This window comes from Phalacrocorax carbo, chromosome 7 (assembly GCF_963921805.1).
Source record: "Phalacrocorax carbo chromosome 7, bPhaCar2.1, whole genome shotgun sequence".
NCBI classification, from domain to species: Eukaryota; Metazoa; Chordata; class Aves; order Suliformes; family Phalacrocoracidae; genus Phalacrocorax; species Phalacrocorax carbo.
Window position 1 is genome coordinate 19,915,121 of NC_087519.1, and position 21,286 is coordinate 19,936,406.

Below are 21,286 nucleotides of genomic sequence, written 5' to 3' on the forward strand. Positions count from 1 at the left end.
CTATTTTTGGATAAGCTTCTGTTATTGGGGCAGGCAGCGGGAGTCATTTGATTTAGGCTTGAAATTTTGTCTTTATGTGTTACAGTTTGCCTATTACCTCTAAAGAAAAAAATCAATAGTTGAAGGTAGGGTTTTTCTCATTTGTTCCACTATCTTAATTTTTTTATATACTTTTGGCTTTTTTTTTTTTTAAACTCTTCTTTTCCTTGTTTTCTCTTCATATTTTTGCACCTATCATACCCCCTTGATGTCTTCGACTGAGACCAACAGAGTAAGATGTCTTCATTTTCCACTACCGGGAATCATCCCAGAGAACAATCTCTAATAAGACACAGACCTGCTAACTGCTGCCCATGTTTTCTTGTATGATGCATATTCTGTTTGGTCTAAATCCTGGTCATTTGGCTGCTGGTGAATGTGCTCCTAAAATGCTTAGTCCTCTAGTCCACTGCCCCATTGATACCCTGTTAATATCTGTCTTCTGAGCTTATGTCTTGCAAGCACCTTAAGGACTCTCCTAAGTAGGTGTTGTTACTCCTCCCCATAACATAAAACCTGTTCAGTATTCTCACTGCAGTGTTCAATGTGGGGAATGATCTGTGACGCAATGAGATCTTTATTGTTTATTAAGCAAGTTTTGGCTGTCATATTTCCTTGAAATACAATTGTATTTTTCCTGAGTGTGGACTTTTTCTCTGTTTTCCATTTTTGGAGGGTCAAGTGTCTTACAATGCAGCCACATATTCCTCCTGTTATGCAAATATGCCATTGCCTGTAAAATAACAACCCCCCCAAATTAGTAATTTTTTTAAGAAGAAAAACATTTTGTCTAGTCAAACCTATATGCTTCACGAATACTGGAAAAACCCCACTTCTAAGGAAGAAGGTGTGGTAGATGAGGTACAACAGCAGAGAGCATTGCTGTACCTACCCTTTTCTGTTGGTATGCTCTTCATGCTTCTATGCAGGCTTATACCTTCAGCAGTCAGTAAGAGTTCCCTGCTGTTAGCTTTCAGCAGTTTGTCCTTTTTTTTATCTCCCAAGATGAATCAAACCTGGATGCCTTTTTCTGCAGGACTCTGTGTGATATGTTTGATATATTAGGTTGTTATTTAATCCAACTATATATCAAACATATTCCTACAGTGTCCTGCCCTGTCTCCGGGGGTTTTAACATAGTTGAAGGCAATATGAAGGAGTACATTCACTCACAAGCAGGTTTAGAAGACTTCCTGCAGATTCCTAATTTAATCTGATTTATAGTATATATATGAAGGGCTCCTTTATCAGTAGAGTTGCTCTTGGAGATGCTTTTAAACTGTGTAGGGCCTTGCACGACAGTGAGCAGCAGCTGTGCCAAGAACTGACTTTCACTGAAGTGGTTATTGTGTTTTCCATGGCTCAGTGCAGTACCTCACCCATATTGGTTTTCTCTTTATGAAACAGAAGATGAGAGCTGCTTCAAAATAAAATGGTTCGTCTTTTGTAGGTTTTTTTTTCTACTGTTTACCAATGAGGTTGGGGCCTCATCTGTTATCCTGTTAACCCTGGCTTTATTTATGCTGCCCTAACAATGGAGATTCTATAGAAAACTGGTTAAAATATAGTACAAAACCATCTCAAATTACATTTTTTTAATGGCACAGTCAACATTTTCAGGATATTTCATGTTACAGACTTTGTAGCTAGCTTAATAATTTTGGTTTGTCTGTTCCAGTGACCTCATTTTCCAATCCATTTATACCCATACATAGTCAATAACAGCTTATTAGTTTAAGCTTGTGTAAAAAAAGATACTGATCTTCATGGGGGACTACTTCGGGAAGGAGAAGCTAGTCACTTGTCTCATAGATCTGTTTTTCTAAAGAAGCCCAAGTAGCCCTCTCAGGGCTAACTAGGATCTTACAAGGTGACATTTTCTGCCATGTATCACATCATTGTTCCCAACTTTGTTCATGAAGGCTGTGAACTGACACATGTTCTGAGGGTAGTGTTGATGAGTATGAACTTAAGACAGTTCAGGACACACTCTTTAATAATGGGAATGGGTAGAAGAATTACTTCTCCTTTAGGGCACTTTGCTGTGTTCAGGTTGGACTCTTACATGTCCTTATTGCTAAGGAATGCGCTTTGGAGAGTACAGGCAGGTAAATGTACCCACAGCACTGACTGAGCATTGTGCCTACTTCCCCACTTCAAACATGAGTAACCAGCCCTTAGATGTCATACCTGAGAATGCTGAAGGGACAACTGCAGGGAAGGACTAGAAAACAAGGATTTGTTAGAAATATGACAACTCAACAGAAGTTCCACATTCTGAATGCTATGTAGGGCTGCTTCAGAAATAAATTTTCCACAGAAAGGATCAACTGTCAACAGAAAACTTTTTTTCTTTTTTTCCAGAAATAAAAGAAGTTATGAGATGACAGGAAATGTAGGATTTGGAAGTTTGAGAAACTCAGTGGTTTCTTCTCCCCACTACCCAAATTTCAATATAATTGGAAAGAAATTAATTTGGTACACGGGGGGAAAAAAATCGATTATCTGATGAGGTACTAAGGTTTAGCTATCCATTTTCCTGCTGAGCTTTACCTGCTGCTCCATGGTAGAAGTTAATCCATCCATTGTATAATATCATTCTCAGTAACGCAAGATTTTATTTCTCTGCATTCCCTTTGAAATTAGTCATTTTTGCTTAGCACTTATGTGCAATATTTAGTCCACTCACTAAGCTGAACTGAGTTCAAACAACTGCTTTTCTCCAGTCTCTATCTGGTGGCTGGATTTTCGCAAATTGAATACCAACTGGGCACGTACACAGCTACCTAACAGGTCATGGTATGGCCATGGGCATTTTCTTAAACTTATGAAAGAATGACGCCTCCTTTATAATAAATAAGCAGATACTGAAATGCTCACTCGCTTGAGTTTGAATTCTTAACAACACTGACATATAAAGAAAAAGACACACAATATATTTTGTTTTGTTGGAAATGAAAACTTAAAAGCTCTCAATAACAGGGAGCCTTGGACAAAAGTAAAAACGCAATAACAGTCTGTTAAAAGTAAAAGTGCAGTAACGGTCTGTTAAATTGACTATCATCCAGTGGTACTTTTGTTGATATTTCAGTTTAAGTCTTTAATCAGCTTCAGTCAAAGTCAACAATGCATCTATTCTCATAATGAAGAGAAATCTGATAGTGACTATACTGAATTCCATTGAGTCATTTTGGTTTTGTGATGTCATGATTGAAGTAAGAGTTTTATAAATAAGACTTGAGGCCTTTTGCATAAATTTAGGACCAAAGTGATTACTACTTAGATATAATGATGGTCATGATGTTACATTGCAAGCATTGCCAAAAATTCATGTGGAACATGATTTGCTCACTTTACAAAGCAATTTCTTATACTCTTATTACAGAGACATATGCTTCAGTTGATGGGGTTAGCCCAATAGCAGGGCAAGACAAATACTTTCCCTTGAATTAGGTGGCTTTTCCTAAAGGATAAGAAAAACTTTTAAGTGCCAACAACTTCATCTACACATCAGTTTTTATTTCCAAATCATTCAGTTTTGCTGGTGTCTATGGATGCATGGTTTCATCTCCAGGACTTTTTTCTAGTTACATGGCAATTATATGAATTGCTGTAGGACTGAGCAGTGCTTGACGTGCCATATTGTAATGATTTGTCATTACTCATAATTATCTTTTATTATTTTATAATTGACTACTATTTCATCAGATTGCAGTAACAGGAGAACTAAACCTGACTTAAACTTAGATGAATGCACTTAAACTTGCAAATGAAGTGCTCCATCTTCTAACTCAAAGCCCATATAGTTGGTGTGCCTAAAGTTAGTTATTTGACACAACAATGCCATGGTTGCATAAGTTGGAAGAAACCTGTATTTCAAAAGCCTCATCTCTCATAAGGTGGTCTGTTCTGGTATTGTATCCACTAGCCCTATTGGTCATACTGCATCGGATTCTGGTAGGCTTGTGATTTGATCATAAAAAAAGTACCTTCTGTTGTTTTCTTTTGTATAAAAACCAATCACAATACATGGCCCAGGCCAGGTTTTGTTTAAAATAACAATAACTCTTTATCTATTTTGTTAACTGTTCAGAAGCTAGTAAGTGTGCTTCGATGGATAAATGTTCTCAGTATTTGTTTAAATTATTAGAAAGTTAGGGAAGTTGTCGTTTTATGGAATGATAGATTTGCATTTTAAATAGCAAGAAACCTCATTAGGAACAGCTGATCTCTCTGCACATGCTTGTTGCAAGACACGTTTGGACAACTGAAGTGTTCCAGACCTTTGGAAATTCATAACTCCAAGATGATGGACTGCTTCACAATGCCCTTAAAAGCTGTTAAATCTGTGCACTTGCTTGGTATCAACATTATATTTCTTAGTACAGGTGAATGAGACAATATACATTTATCACTGTTCTTTTTTAATGCTCTAAGTCTTTAAGTATTAGAAAATGCTTTACCTACTTTAGCAATCCTGGAAGCCAGTATTATAGCACTACAAAGATAATCTTGATATGGAAAAACAAGAATTTCTTTTCAGACCTGCACTTTTCTGAATGTAGTTTTGAGTAGCCCAGTGGAGAGAATGTATTAGAAAGTTGAAGGCAAGCCTTTAAGTATCTTGCGTGATACTCAGTTTCAGATGCGAGCAGCCACAAGGGCAACTCAATATTTAAATTCACTTATGTTGACTCCCAGCTTTAGTCCATGTGAAACTCCTTTGCAGAAAATTATGTTGTAGGTCTCATTGAATTTACTGATGTGTTCCAAAATCTTCTTGTCTCACTTCATATATGTCCTCAATCTTGAACATACAACTGCTTTCAGGTGAATAATGTGTGACAATATTCTTTCTTGGTTATAGCAAGCAGATGAGACTCTGGATTTTGAAGAACAGATCCTGGAAGCAGCTAAGTCCATTGCAGCTGCTACCAGTGCCCTTGTGAAGTCAGCTTCAGCAGCCCAGAGAGAACTGGTGGCACAGGGAAAGGTGGGTAAACGGGACAAGTAGCAACAGTAAGGGGGGGGAAGAATCAAAATGGAATCTAGTCTCTTAACTGTTCTCTGTTAAGACAGTAGGAAAAGAGCTTGGGAATGACTAATGAAAATGTAAAGCTTTTCATTACTCATCACAATACATGGCCCAGGCCTGGTTCTGTTTAAAAAAAAGCCCAGTTATGTTTGTTTAAACCTCGCAAGTGTAATGAAGTATTTGGCTCTTCAGATGTTTCAGCTGTGGAGAGCTCTTGTGTTTGTGGGGTTGTCGTGTGTTTTTTTGGTTTTTTTTTTTTTCATTTTGTGAAGATCTGTGATTCAAGCTAGTAATGTACACAGGACAGCTTGGGGATCCAAAACCAAGTGTCACAGTATACAATGCCACTCTGGACCAGAATAGCAAAGAGCCTCTCTAATTGTGCCTTCCATGTTTTCCAGTGTGATTCAATGGGGACACAGTCCTGCAGGCAAATTGAGTACATTTAAGTGAGTGTGCTTGTAATTATTGCTGGGACCAATGGAAAGAGTGCTTATAACATGTCATCCTTTTGGTCTGGTCAGGATTGAGGTCTTTGTAATTCATTTCATATCCATCACTGCTTTTTTTTCCCCCACTTTTAATACACTTTGAAACTTAAAATCTGAACATCAAACAGATGTGAGAACGATTTGTTATAGGATCATTGTTGTGTATAGTTATGGTTTCCAATTCCACCTAATTCTTTATTCTGAGCAGACTGTGTCATTGATCCTGTCATAAAAGTTCTATGATGCCTACTTCAGCTAGGATTCCCGGGAGCTTGTCCTTTTAGTTCCAGTAGGAGCACAGAAGACTTGTTTCAGAACAATAGTGATGTAACTGTTTGAAAACACCCACCACAAGCTGTCGCTATGGAACTTACCAATAATGCATAAAACAAGATGATATTGAAATCTGGCTGTGGAGACAGTCCAAAAAAAATGAGAATTTTTACCTTATTGCTTCGCTTAGATTATGGTGCGGTCTGCTTTTACGTGATAAGACCTGTTGTTATTTAGTTTCATTATGACATACAGCTTGCTTTAGTTTCCTCACCACCACCTCTGTAAAGTTATACAGAATGTATTTCTATCCTGGTATTAGCCCTGAATCTCCCTCAGGTAGTTTTGGCTTCTTTGCTCCCACAGCTACTTTTTCTACTTGCATCTTTCAAATTGAGGCTAACAGTGCTTGCATCCTATTCCATCCAAGTTCAGATAATTGCTAAAACCACTTTAATCTGTCTCTCTGAAGAAAGCTTTAGCTTGCTATTCTAATAGGGGCACACCTGTCAAAGTGCCATATTAGCAGATCTATTCAGCCTGCTTTACTGAATTTAGCCGTTTTGCTTTATCCATCACTATTCTATAGTAACTTGCTGAAAGATCAGGAATTTTTGCAGTGAATGGCTTTTACTGATAGTTTCTTGCCTGCTTGGGGGATCTGCAGGTAATACTGAGGTCTTCAAGAGAAGGAATGAATCCCAACCAAAGTCAAAATTTAATGAAACATCAAACTTCAGAATTGTTTGAGGCACGTCTACTCATTATGTACTTCTCACAAATAAATAAAGCCATTAAAGATACTTCTGAAATAATGAAGCCCTAAGCCATTTTCCTTCTTTCTTTACTATTTACTAGTGCTTAGGTAATTGTCACTATGGGGTATCCTCTGACTGCTGTGGTAGCCTGTATCTCCAGGTCAGCCTGAAGTACAGGAAGCTGGCTTCTAAAATTCTTGCCCGCAGTGAATATCTCCAACCTGCTTGGTGGGAGGATTACATTATTGATATTGGGGGAAGTGTTTTGCTTTTGTAAGAAGCCTTCTGAGGCATGTGGTATGGACTCCAGAAAAGCATGGCTGGCATGTAGGCAGGAAGGACTGGTTTGATCTGTCCCACATCCATCGCTTTAGTACTGACTGTTGGCTTAGATTCCTCACTGACCTTTTTATTTGGTATGGAGGCAGTGGGAAACTCTTACCCAACCACATGGATGTGTGTGAACCAGGCACAATCTTGCCCCATATAAATTTCCAACACCACTTGGTAAAGGCTGTGAAACCATCTTATAGGGCAAATTGGTGCAATATTGTTGAAGAGTTTGCTAAAGAAATTTTAAGTGAAACTACTTTCCCTTGTGGAATTGTTATAAAAGTATTAATTTGATGTTAGGCAACCATCTCTATTTCTGTAGTATAGATGAAGTCTGGGAAGTTGGACCTGATCTATCTTCTTCCACACCACTCCCCTATTCACTCACTCACACGTGCACTTATGCAAAATTCAGACACCGCTAACAAGACTCCTGCATCTGTGGTCTACTTAAAATACATATTCTGGGGATGGTTAGGCAAGAAGACCTTGAAACCCGAAGAGTCTGGGGACCTGGTGCGTTCTTGTGAATAACTGATTTCTCAGTTATACAAAAGTGTCACCATAGCTATGAGAGAGCACACCTTCTGCTTATGTTGATGCTACACATAAGGATTCAATTCTGATCCCTGGAATCCTCATTATGCACAAATCCCTGTTTCCATTTCTTTAAAAATACAACAAGTTTCTGGATTATATTTACATTTCATATCTTACAACTTCTTTCCCCAAAACTCCCAGACCCAGGCAGCTTGGGGTGTGGGCCTGGCAACCAACTTGTAGAATTTTGTTTCATTACTTTCATCTGATGTGGGAAGAAAACTGTTTCCTTGGTGTTGCCAGTACTGCTGATGCCATGAACGCTTCAGTGGATGAGCCACACGGAAAAATGGGCTGCTTTCCTCAAATGCCATTATTAGGCACAAAGGCAGTTAGGGGGCTTCCCTAACTCCCTCCCAGGAGCTTGCTGGTTTGTACCTTCCCATAGTGCCAGAATCAGAAAAGATTCAGAAATTATGTGTTGTGGAGACAGAAAAAAGTTATTTTAAAGCCCAGGAGATTAGGAACTACTGCTTCAACTGTTGCTGAGGCCAAAGTCTCAGCTGCAACAGTCATTGCTCTGGGACTTCTACACATGTTCCAAGGATGGGGCAAGTCAAGCAGCATAGCAAGCTGGACACTACATGAGCAGGCAGATGTGTGCTGGAAGCACACTTACTCTGACAACTAACTTTCAGCTGGATTTTCTGCTCCTGTATGTGCTGGGCACAGTCACAGGTTCAGGTGTTTTCTTTTTTCATGGATTACTGTTTGTCTAAATCTGAGACAAAGCAATTGTGTTTTCTGTTTCATTGTAAGCCATCTCTGAACTGTTTTCTCAGGTTGGAGCAATCCCTGCAAATGCAGCTGACGATGGACAGTGGTCTCAGGGACTTATTTCTGCTGTGAGTAACTACTTCTCTTAAAGAAAACCAGCGCCTTCTCTGAAGAAATAATATCCTGTGAGAATACACAGTGACTTTTTTTTTTTACTGTCTCCTAGGCCCGAATGGTGGCAGCTGCAACCAGCAATCTCTGTGAAGCAGCTAATGCCTCCGTACAAGGCCACGCTAGTGAAGAGAAGCTCATCTCATCTGCCAAACAAGTGGCAGCTTCTACAGCACAGTTGCTTGTGGCTTGCAAAGTGAAGGCTGATCATGACTCTGAAGCCATGAGGAGGCTACAGGTACTTGTGTTCTTAATTACTGAAAACCCTTAGTGCTATGTAAACACTGTTTTAGCGCTGCGTGAACAAACCCTGAATTTTAGGAATAATTTCTTGAATTTTCAGAATTCTGTTCAGCTTTTCTTTCTTGTGGGATTCTGGGGCGCTTTCATACATCAAGGGTGAAGTGATTGTGCATTTCTTATTATTCAGCAGTGGCTACATCTCACTTCATCGCTTGTTTTATTCTTTTTTAAAAGATGTTGCAAGATGCAAATGTTGACTGGCCTGTGCCAAGCCCTGGTTTAGGTGCAGTAATGGTAGATTCGTATTCACAATAAGCCACAGGAAGACATGAGCTGAGAATGTTTACTACATGCATTTTTATAGCAACTTGAGTATAGTTGGTTTCTCTGCAATACACGAGTATCCTCCTGACCTCTGCAAGATTATGTATACAAACAAAGTACTTGCCTAAGTGCCAGCCTGGGTTGTGGTCAGTTTTCCTTTGTTTCTAGGGTTCAAGAAACAGCAATTGTAGATAGAACATGTCTAAAATGGAGAATCATTGCCCGACAAAAACAAGAACAGAAGCTGATGCAACATCTCAACTGAAGTCTGATTTTAACTTTTATACATGAAATGTCCATTCATGCTGAGCTTCTCTGAACTATTATTGAATTAACACTGTGTTATGGCACATAAAATCTAATGTCTCCAGAAGTTTTGTTTAAGGGTTTTCATTTTAAAAATGGTGACAGCCTTCTCTGATATCCTGTCCTGCAGGCTGAGCCTGGAATGAAAGAACTATTTCAGCTCCCTTTTTCATACCATCAACATGGAGTGTCTTTGGTGATAGTGAAATTTCCCCTTTGTCTCTTCTTTGCACGGATGCTACTAATGGACACTCAATATAACAGTTCATGTATGGATAGGTAGAACCAAGTCCAACAGACATACATATGACTTAAGTATCTGAGTAAGAGGAATTGATGTTATCATTTTTTTCAAAGTAGAAGAGTGGGTTAAATATTTAGGAGGAAAAAAATAAATGTATGAGCGTGTGAAAAATGTGTTTGTTTCCATAGAAAACAGTGGTGTGTTAATGTTATCTCTAGGGTTGAGATGGTTTTAGTGCTTTATAGTGGATTCATGTAGATTGACTTTGTCAAGGGTCTGGGGGGGGAGGTATCAGTAACTGGAAGATAGTCCTGACTGTAATGCAAGCTGCACTTCAGTATCTAAATGCCAGGATGTGTCTGAAGGAATTTTAAATGCAGAACAACAATAGAAACAGGAACCAAATCAAAGTATTAGAGACAGTGTTTTCACATCTCTGCCAGGAAATTCAGGGTACTCAGTCACTGTAGGCAAATATTACTAAATAGACATTGAATGTGAAAAGTTGGGAGGGAATGTGAAAAGGAAACAAGCCCAAGCTTGGACTGAATTGAACTTTCCCACCTTACCGAGCTTCATATTAGTCCCAAAATTAATAAGGAAGGGAAAAGCAGTTTGCACTTGGAAATAATGTCCTTTACCATAGCAAAATCTGGTAGGTTGATGTCTACCAAATATTTTTACTGGTGGATTTGCCAAAAACTGAGGCTTTTCAGCTGGCTCTGCCCCCAGTACAAATGTTTTCACATAGCTTTAATCAATAGCTTAGGTTCAGGAGTTGGAGTGTATTGGTTTTCTCTTTCCTACCCCACAAACAACTGCAAGCTTTGGGAGAAGACATTTGAACTGTGTTTCCCATGAATGCTGAATTGGAATGCACTTTTACAGAGTCTGTTCCAAAAGTTAATGAAACAAATGGGAATGTTTCCCTTCTCTTTGGATGAGCTCCAGACTGAGCAGAGCAAATTTCAAATAATATGTCCTTGGGTCATTTCAGGTGGGAAGAGAGTTAAGTTGAAACAGAGACAAAGCTGGAAATATGGAATAGGACTGGGGGGGAAATGGGGGCCAGGTTCAGTGCTGGTCCATGGGCTTTCCCTCCGAGTGCCGGTGTGTCTCCAGCACGTAAGAGCAGGCTGTCTTGGCCAGTGGCCTGTGTGGGAACGAGTGTTCTCAGCACACATGACACCTGGGGATATTGGGAACCATGGGACAGAGAACTCTATTCCTGTTCTCTCTCATGGCCTGTCACAATGCTGCAAGTAGCTACCATTTTTCTGCACATTGTGAAAGCATTAATGTTGTTTATTGGTGATGTTGACTGATTTGCTGTTAGATACTGGGGTTTAGGTTTTAATATGCAAACAGTCTTACTGGATCAGACCAAAAGTTCATTAAGCCCAATCTGATCCCAGCAGTGGCCACTAGGAAATGCTTACAGAAGCAAGTAAGAACAGGGTAAGCATATGATGATACTATTCTTTGCTATGTTCTTAGGTTCCCAACATTTTCAGCTTGGGAACTTTCCAAGTCAGATGCAGATTCTGTATGTTTAGTAACCCTCAATGGTTTTCTCCTCATAATTTATGCAGTCCTCCTTGAACCCATGTAAACTTATAGAGTCTAATTAACACTTCTTTGGCAGCAGATTAGGCTAGGACAGCTGTACCTATGTTGGTTCCAACCTGCTTCTGCTGGTTTAAATGCAGTCAGTATGAATAGCTGAATGACATGCAAATCGACTGCTGTAGCACACAGGTCTCAAATGTCAATTACAGGATAGGCACCTTCCCAGTGCAGGGATTCTAGCAAGATTTAACCATTCACATCCTTCTCTTCATGATGTATTCAGTTGCGCTTGAGAGTACCTGGTACAAAGTCATGCTGTGCAGCATTACGGAAGTCAGTCTGAGTAGCAATAAGTTCATGTCACCCTGACCAGGCTATGTTACTGCAGGAGTGTTGATAACACTTTGCTTCTGGTATCTCAGCTAAATTCTTCACAATTAAGGAAGATATCTCTCCATAGCATTTCACTGTGCCCTGAAGACTGACTTACCCATGGTAACAGGTGATCTAGGTGTTCCTCTTGTTCAGGGGGTGGAAATATCTTTGAATGGTGCTCTGTCCCATTCTCTAAAGTTGTTTCTTTGCTAAAGCACTTGAAATATATTTGGGGGCCCACCTTTCAATACTTGTATGTATAATTGGGTAGAAAACATATAGCTAGGTCTCCCAGTCAGTCCCTCAGAATGAGTGACCCATGACCCTTCTTAGCGCTAAGTCTACATCAGCCCAGAATTTTCTTTTCCTGCCTCTGTCCTGACATTGATGAATAGATGAAGAGGTGGAAAGGAGGAAGATTCCAGTAAGAACCAAGAAGGAGGCGTAGGTCAAATTTTGGTGTATCAACCAATTTAAAATACAAAATATCAGACGTAAGACTTATCTGGGACTAACAAATTTGAAGGACTGCCAGTGGTATGCAAAAGATCTCATTCACACCTCCAAGTGCACCCCATTAAACCATGGATCACTCTTTTCCCAGGGCCAGCTTTCCACCACTTTCACCAGATCTTAGTACACCGGAGCAAATTCAGTGCCAGATCTTATTATGCTGAGCCCTGTCTGCACAGGGTCTTTCCTAGCCAATGGTCTTCAAGACCTCAAGACCAAGTGCTTCAAAAAAGGTGCCAACTCCATCTTTTAGCTTTAGTAGAAGAGAGGTTTGCATTCTGTTTGTGACAAGGACTCTTCTGCCACTCATCTCCATGGGGATCACAGTAGGAGATTCCAAGGCCACTCCTCTGGTACTGTCCTCTGTAACCATTAAACCAGTGCTTGTGGACACAGTCATTACTGAGCATGCAGTGTGGAATCCCTGCCAACTGTATTTCAGTATAGCAAAGATAGCTTAGTCAATGTTAGAATGCAGGTAGCTTAGTTACCTTTTTCTTTTTGATGCACAATTGCTCTGATGCACTACTCAGTTTAAGGAGCAAAAGATGTATTACCAATGTTTGTTTGCTTTTAGAAATCAGAGATTTTTAAGTAAATAAAAGTTTAAATGTGAGATAATCATGGCCATGTAAGTGCCTAATTTGCCCTGATGAAAGTCCATTAATTTTAACACTTCATTGCCTTAAAATGTTTCTTTATACACTAGCTTTCATTTTCTGTTCTTCTTCCTCAAAAAAAAAATCTGATCAGTGTTGGGCGTGACATAATCTGCAATTTCATTCACTGTTTTTTTCAAACTGTAGGGAAAAGAAATCTCATTTGTGCCTTTCCCAACTTCCAGCTTCTTAAATAGTTCCTCTCTGTACCATTGATTTTGAACGATTAATTTGCTTTTCACTGGGAAAAAAAAAAAAAAAAAAACCAAACCAAAAAACACCTTTCCTGTGTAGTCAAGTAAAGGTGTTTCAGTTTCTATGCTCAGATGAATCCATGTTGGTGATGCATATTTGTTATTACTAACCTTCTTGTATTTTTCAAAGGCGGCAGGAAACGCTGTCAAGCGAGCATCAGACAATCTTGTCAGGGCAGCCCAAAAAGCAGCATTTGGGAAACCAGAAGACGATGATGTTGTGGTCAAAACAAAGTTTGTGGGTGGCATTGCTCAGGTTGGTACAATCACACAAGAAGTAAAGGAGAGAAAAAATATCACAGAAATGCAGCATAGTGTTACAATGTCCATCTGCTGCATTGCAGGCTGGACAAATCTATGTAGAAATCTATGATGAAGTACTTGATGCCTCACTGTTAGGTAACCACTGACATAACAGCAAAGTGATATGTTGTGAGATATCTATGCTTCTTCATTGAGCATTTACCATAATAGCAGTTACCGTTGTCCAATATCTTTTATTATTGTTCTGATTAAGTTAATGGTACTTTAAACATTCCCAAATCTTAATGGAATACTAGTTTTGTATGTATATAATCAAAGAAATAGTGCAAGGTAAGAACTGATGACATTGTATTACTGTAACCATAATAAATATGGGGAAATAATAACAATATTTAAAAATAGATTCCAAGGCTTTAGGTTGTACCAACTTCTGGATTCACTGTTATGAATGAGGAGCACCATATACTGTGGTCACTACTTAAAAGATACTGAAATTTATCATTTCTGTATGTCTGTAGTACTGTCATTTTTCCTTTGGCATTCTGAGACGCAGGAGAATACTGTGGATACCTGCAGTAATAAGTGTTCAATTTTACTGTCACTCAAACATCACGTTAATACATGGGGCTTATCCTGCATGTTCTACCCCTTCACCCCAATGAATGTTGGGGGTATACAGCATTATAAAATCCATCACGGCTGTATGGTAAAACTATGCTGGTAGATTCTTTTCTTCTTTTTTCAATCCACTTTAACAAGTGGGAAAACAATACTGTTCTTAATGGCATAGTCCTGGAACCTGGAAAAATTTGAACACTTCCTGACAAAGTAATTGACATTTGGTCCTTCTGTGGAGAATGCTCAAGACCTAGCTGTGACTGGTGTCAGAGAGAAAAAAGTCTTGTTTTACAGACAGTATTCCTCGCTGTCATAATTCATGCTTCTGTTTTCTAGATCATTGCAGCCCAAGAAGAAATGCTGAAGAAGGAAAGAGAGCTGGAAGAGGCAAGGAAAAAACTGGCTCAGATCCGCCAACAGCAATACAAATTCCTACCCACAGAGCTGAGAGAAGATGAGGGTTAACCTGCTGAGATTTTTTCCCCCCCCCCTTTATTTTTCCCTCTTTTTTTTTTTTTTCCTTTTCTTTCAAAGAAATAAGCTAAAGGGGGACAGTACAGTGAGAACTGCTCTGACAACATTCTGGTATGCCAAGCACTTACCTAAATAAACTGCCTGTCATAGCTTTGGATGAGCAGAGGGCAATAAACACTTGTTCCTTCTCATCTGGTCAGCTGAGGTGCTTGATGATCAAATAATGGTAGAGTGTTAGGTTCATCATTCCTGTTCCTTCCTTGACTTATATCTCAGGAGAGAATGTTTTACTTTTTACTAAAGATACTAAGTCAGTGTTATTGTAAATTTCCTGATGTTTGAGGTATTTATCATTCCTTGACTTGTTATAAAACATTCATAATATTAATAGGAAAACAGTCAAGAAATCTGTCATATGATAAATATCACATGAGCTGGTGGTTCTCCCCCATATACCCTTGTAAAAAGAAGACCAAGACAGAGAAGGATGTATGTCTGAGTGGAGAAACATGCATGAGTGTGGGTTTGAAGAAGATGCCTGTCCTCTTTCAGTGTTATATAGCTGGTTCACCCCAAAACTGGAGGAATTGTCTCTGCACCTGTTTGCACTAGTAATATTACTCCTTACCTGATACCAACAAGCTTCTGCTTGTACAGTATTTAGGTTTACAAAATGTGGCAATAGCCATTCTTTAAAGAGCTCAGAAAACAAAGAAATGGAAACCTTGTCACTGCCTCAATAATAGCAGGTTCATGAAGGAAAATGCTGTTTCAATTATATACCTCTAATGTGTGACTACTTTTACAGTATTATACACACATACACATGCTCTAACATTGGACTGAACAGTTTTAATTTTGTTTCTAATTGAAGTTATCTCGTTTGTACTGTGGGATTTCTGTTAGAATGTATGTTAGTTAAAAAGGGAAATGCCCAGTACAACAAAAGACTATCACAACTCTTGTTATCTTTTAATAATTTCATTTATAATTATTTTGTTTTGAAACCTGTGGGTATTGTAGGAGAAAAGAATAAGTGATTTACAAGTAGACTTTTCCTGTAATATATTTTTTAAAAATCTGGACTCTAGGGAGTTTGTTTTCATAGTTGGTATTGATGAAAATGTGCTCACCAAGGAATTGCAGAGAAGGAATAGCAGCGATCTATCAGCAATCTTTGTCTTCAGCTGCAGAAAAGTACAGTATGCTCTCAATATCTCTCTTGTGACCTAAACAATAGCAATATGGGTAAAGTGAGTAACACATTTTACCCTGTCAAAGAAAGAACACAATTCACAGCAGCTTTAACTAGCAAAAGCTAAACTATTTGATGAACTACAGAAACACAACCTCTCCTAACAATTTCCAACACACCTTCAACTCCACTCAAGCCCTCTTAAACAATAATGCCAAGTCTATTTAGGTCAAAGGATGTTGCCACTCCAGTCCTTCTGAAGACTGTGCTGTCACTTAGATACTTGCCAAGTACATTCAGCTGAGCCTGTTACGTTATATGCATACCCACCTAGTTGTCATTGTTGCAGAAATACTTGTCTTGTAGACTCAAAAGTAACACCCCCTAGTGGTAGGTTTACCAGTTTAGATAGTGCTAACTCCTCATTTAAGTTACCTGCATGAGATATAATTATCAGGAATTTTGTCACACTAGTGTTAAATATATAGAAAAAATGGGTAGAGAATTAATAAATATTAAAGTGTACAAAGATTTCTATTGTTAAAGTCTCTTCTCTGGTACTGATGTATTTCAGACTCGGTAGAGTTGCTGAAGAATCCGCACTCGTGAGAGGAAAAAATTGGCAAATCCCAAATGGAATCCCGGCATTGACAGATGTGCTGTGATGTGGAGGCTTGTGTGCATATGCAAACCCTTATTAGCAGAGACATCCAATACCGAGATCTGTAATTTCCACTTCAGCACAATTGATTTTTTTTACTCAATACACTGTGAGCAGCATCACAGGATCTCGATGTTAAGAATTCCTACAGAAAAAGAAAGGCTTCCTCTAAATTTTTAGGCAGAAGGCTGTAAGACCTAAAGACAGTTGCAGTGATAGGGATTTGCTGCTGCTGTTGATAGGCCCAGCTTCTTTGGAACTTATGGCTCTTTCTCTTGTTTTTTTTACCTGGAAAAGCCTCACATTCCCATCTTTTTTTTTTTTGAAAGATCTGCAAGACAGATTTGTTACTGCTTCCCTTTCAACCCGTGTTTAACCCATTATTTGGTCTCATTAAAGCATGAAGAAAGATGATGCTGTCCTTTGCACCATGCCAGTATTTTATTGTAGGTGTATAATGTTGTAATATATTTTGATCAGGTCGGTATTTGCCAGTTTGAAAGAAGCCAAAAGCCTGGTCAAATGCAAGTACGTATGGAAATTGTATAGCTAGAAAACTTTATTGGTATGTAGAAGGAAAGAGCATGCTCAAATTTTTTTATGTTCCAGATAAATTTGTTTGGAAAGTCCATTTTACCACAGTTATTTTGAGACCTCTCTATTTCTGATTTAATGCCCCCCTCTTATTTGACAGAAAATAGTGTTCTTTTTTCTCCTTAGCTATGTGCTCCATAGAGGAACTACAGTCAGATGAGTAATTGAGCTGAACAACTGAAGTACTTGTTTACTCTGAGTTTTGGGTCTTCATTTGGGAAACATTAAGAGAATATAAGCTCATATATAGTCTTTCTATTTCAATTTTTTCTTGCTATTTTAATTTGCAATACCACTGAAATCCACATAACGTCTGTGGAGTTTGGAACTAGTCCATGTGTCTGTGTCTATCTGGCATGGAGACTTGCAGCAGGAAGTGACAAGTTGGAGTAAGGGATGGAAGCTAGTTGATAAGATGGACAGATGTTTACTTTGTTCTGTTGTGAAATGGTAAACAAGCTCTGTTGTATCCCACTGTTCTTCATGTGGAATCCGCTTTAAGGAATTGTATGCAAATTAAAAGCAAAATGCCTGGAAGTTGTTTGTGTACAAATAGTCTAGTGTTGTTTCCCCAACTATTCAGAAATTATTTTGAACATTTTATCATTTGTCTAAACTTTTCTACATCAGAAGCCTCAAAGTGAGAAAAGTTTTAAAACAAAAATTGAAGGCTAGACTCTTGTTTGATCTGTCCCTTTCCCTTTGATTTTTCTGCATCTTCATTACTTAATTCCTAATGAAGGGATGAATACATAATCTAGGAACCTTCTCAACGTAAATATGTTTTGCTCATGATCACATTTTTGCTTTTAATCAGTCCAAACTGATATTCACCCCAGGAGAATGGCATGTGCTATCACTACATTTATCTTCCCTACTTTTTTTTTAATCTCTGGGTTTGGGGTTTTTTTGTTGTTGTTGCCTTATACTGTAAAAGTGTTGTCCTTATGTGACTGCATCATGATTAACAAAGAGAGAGTTATCTTCCCATAACTGTCATCATACCTGCTTTTCCGTATCCAGCGTAGTATACATCAAACATATTGTGGTGGTTAATGTTAATGGAATGACACATTTCTGTGGCACAAAGTTTATGACACCAAATGCAGAAACTGTTTGGTCATGTGAGTTACAAATCTGTTACAAATTGCTGTTTTGCCTGATCATACTTCCTGCAATGAAGTCTGATAAATTAGTTCGGAGGTAGGCAGATGCGCAGACTGGTTCTGGCTCATGAGCTACTCTTCCTTTAATGGGTGAGCTCTGTCCTTGGGCACAGTGCATCGTTCAGTGGAGAGCGATGCAGAGATCCTTGAGTGAATGGCACTGAGCACCCACAGCACTGGGCAGAGCACACAGGTGTACTTCAGCCCAAGAGGCAACATCATTACTTCCATTAGAGTAGCCAGGGGGACACACTGCCAAACTCACAGTGCCTCAGCCAGCACTGGGCAGAAGGAGGACCTGTTAGTGAGGCACAACACAAGCAGCATTCATTTCTTCAGTAGCTGGTAGTTTCAGTAATTCTGGCAGAGTATCACCTATGTCAGCTGCCTGATATCAGATTAAGCCCCTGAATCTGGTACTTCCTGGTTGGAGTCAACAAACTCAACAGTGCTGAACTTTGTATATTGCTGTTTTCAGCCTGTTGCATGTGAGCTTTAGAGAGGTGTCCAGAAGGCATGGTAAAGATTATGCCAAACTCTGTGTAATCGGCCTAGCCACTGCAGAAAGCAGATGCTACAGAAAAGTTCTAGGCTGCAATATTTGAGCACCAGAGAAATTTAACAACAAGAGAATCAAGCTAAACTAGACGTGGCCTAGTTCAAGGGGAAGGCTGAAGCAACGCAGAGCTCTAGAGTATGGAAATGCTGAACCCATGACAGTTCACATCTGACAACATGAGTCATTTTGCCTAAAGGTTATTATCTGTCATTTCTTGACCTACAAAGAAGTGCCATTTTGTCTCTTTTTTAACTTTTTCAAAATAATAAAGCAGTAAAGACTTCTCTCCCAAATTAGTACACTTTGTTGCAGTGGAAGAACCTTCTGTTCAAGACAGTTTTGTAATTCTGCACTGGAGCTTCTAGGGGGTTGAACTGTAATGTCTTCCCTTCTTGCTAAAGTTTTAAACCCAAGAAAGGCACAAACAAGTTTGTAGTCATGCTGCCACACACTCATGTATAATATTTATCTGGCCACAAAAATAAATAAATAATTTTTTTTTTTTTTGTCTTCACCAACAGTAAGTCCTTGAAGAAATTCTTTTTTTTCCTGCATGTAGGTATTTGTGACTTTTGTTGCACTGGTGGTCATGCACAGGATCATTTTGCTCCTGAAACCAAGTAAGGCAGAAGTTGTACCTATCTGCAAGGCTGGGAAAAGGCAGAATTCCCAGGTGACCAAGAGGAATGCTCTATTTAAAGTTCTGCTGCATAGACGAAACCAGGAATGCTTACTTTCTGATGTATTTCAGTGGCTGTTCAATATCCTTAAAGCACATGTTAACCACACATAAATATATACAGAAGTCAAACAGCAGTTAGTCAAGTGTGTTTGATGGTTGGTGGTGTTTTTTTGGGGGAAGGCTAGTTTTGCTTTTATATATATGTTACTGTTTCCATTTCATTCAGTATTTTTCCATGTCAAATACAACTCTGTGTGTACATACTACTTCAATTCTCCATATGAAATCTATACCAGAAATATTGTTACTGATCAGTTGCATTATAACTAGTTTGATGTTGCTACCAGCAGGGGCTGTTTCTGCCATGACTGCATTCATGTCAAAGTGGGATCTTTTTGGCATTCTGTGTGCTCATCAAGTGGATCCATCACCAGATGTGCATATCATGTCTCTGATTATATGGTGGCTTTCTTCCGTGTATTCTCCGTAACAGAAACAAGATTGAAAAAGCTCCTCTTTTAGGGTTGATTAGCTGAATATTTAAATGGAGGCTATAGTGGCCCTAGGCATGTTTTAGGCTAAAATATTTTAAAATATCTATTAAGATATTTAAAATAGATATTTTAAACTACTAGAAAAAAACATTTGGTGAGTTTGCTGTCTGTTCTTATTTTCTGTGCAGCCCAATTTTAATTTGTCTTGAAAACATTCTAGCCACTACTTTAGAGACTCTAGAGAAGTTAATTCTTTGTGCTTGCACAGTAATGCCTAAAGACTTGAAAACTAAACCACAATGTTTGTCATGCTTGGGTCCCTTTTGACTTTATCTCGCTACAAGTTCCTTTGCTTTTCCCTTTCCCTTTTGTTCTGAGCATTTATGAGAGTTGGACTCTTGTCCTCAAGCATCTTTTAACAATATATCCACTAAGTTTTCCACCTGTGCAAGTCAGTCAGTTATGTTTAGTGTGGCAAGAGAAATACTAATATGTGGGGTTTATCCATGCCTAATTTGGCTAATGTAAAGCTTATATAACAAACATGATTTTATTTTCCCACTGGATTTTTTTTTTAAAAAGGATAGTAGGGGCTGGTGACTTCTTAACATCCTAGAATGTCCACTGTGAGGGTTTATCCCAGGTGAAGAGGGTTTCTTTCAGCATGTTGACCCATAACTGGTATTGCTATAAAGTCAAAATCTGTTTATTAAAAAAAATGCATGGAACATTAAGTTCAGAAGTTCAGAACTTTTGAAGATGAAAATTCAGTCATGGTACTGAATGAAATGTTAATTTAGCAGCCTTGGAAGCATTCTGAAGTCTGTGGGAACGATATTGCATTAGGACAGTGAGAAAATACTGCTGGCTATTTTCTTCATACAGTTCTGCTCTTAAAGTGCTGAATTTAATAATACTGCTTGAAATTTTCAGCCCCACACTGACCAATATTCATATTCAGTGCTTGCTAGGCTGTTAATATAACCATTTTGTTTTAGAGTAATTGCCTGTACTATGCTCCATCTTCTCTGAATATGGTTCAAAATCAGTCATCTTTGTGGCTGTTTGTATTTTGTAAGGTGGAATTTACTGAGTAAAAAGGTTTCTTCCAGCATTATAGTTGATGATCTTTGCATTAAAATTGCATTGTATATTCAAAGTTATTTATTAAAATACGTGAACATAAGTCACTGAACTGTTGACCTGATTAAGTCTTTGAAAGAGTGGTCAGATATTATAAATACATGCTTGTACTGTCTTGTACATTTTCCAGTTTGACAATAAATACATTGCATTTTATTAAGGATGTACTGTCAGATACTAGTTTTATCAGCCTTGCTTCTGAAACAGAAAAGGTATTTATGTGCCAGATCACCAAATGCTGTAGCATATACTTACAGTACTTAAAAAAATACTTACCTCAACTTGACTTAAATGGGATTGAGCTCATGCTTAAGGGATTTGTCAAATGAGAGTGTTTCAGACACTTGGGCAATGCACGGCCCATATGCTTTACTTCATGCTACTAGTTAGAACCACCTTCTCCATCATATTCATTCCAAGATCACCATAGTGGGTTTTAAGTGTTAATAAGAACACTCTGCTCTTAGAAACCATTTCTTATTTGTGGTTGATAAAGCACTATAAATGAGTCACTTCTATTTTACAGATGGCA

General features: G+C 38.5%; 1 protein-coding gene across 5 annotated transcripts in view; it reads left to right on the forward strand.

Moving 5' to 3' along the window:
* The window catches only part of TLN2 (talin 2), a 229,989-nt gene extending 209,072 nt beyond the window's left edge, over positions 1-20,917 (forward strand). For all 5 annotated transcript variants that reach the window (XM_064456644.1, XM_064456649.1, XM_064456646.1 and 2 more), the window contains 5 exons: positions 4,907-5,032; positions 8,312-8,374; positions 8,473-8,655; positions 13,035-13,160; positions 14,123-20,917. In XM_064456644.1, coding sequence (XP_064312714.1) covers positions 4,907-5,032; positions 8,312-8,374; positions 8,473-8,655; positions 13,035-13,160; positions 14,123-14,251 — 627 coding nt within the window. In that variant the 3' untranslated portion in view covers positions 14,252-20,917. The remainder of the gene's footprint in view (positions 1-4,906; positions 5,033-8,311; positions 8,375-8,472; positions 8,656-13,034; positions 13,161-14,122) is intronic.
* Positions 20,918-21,286: the final 369 nt, after the last annotated feature.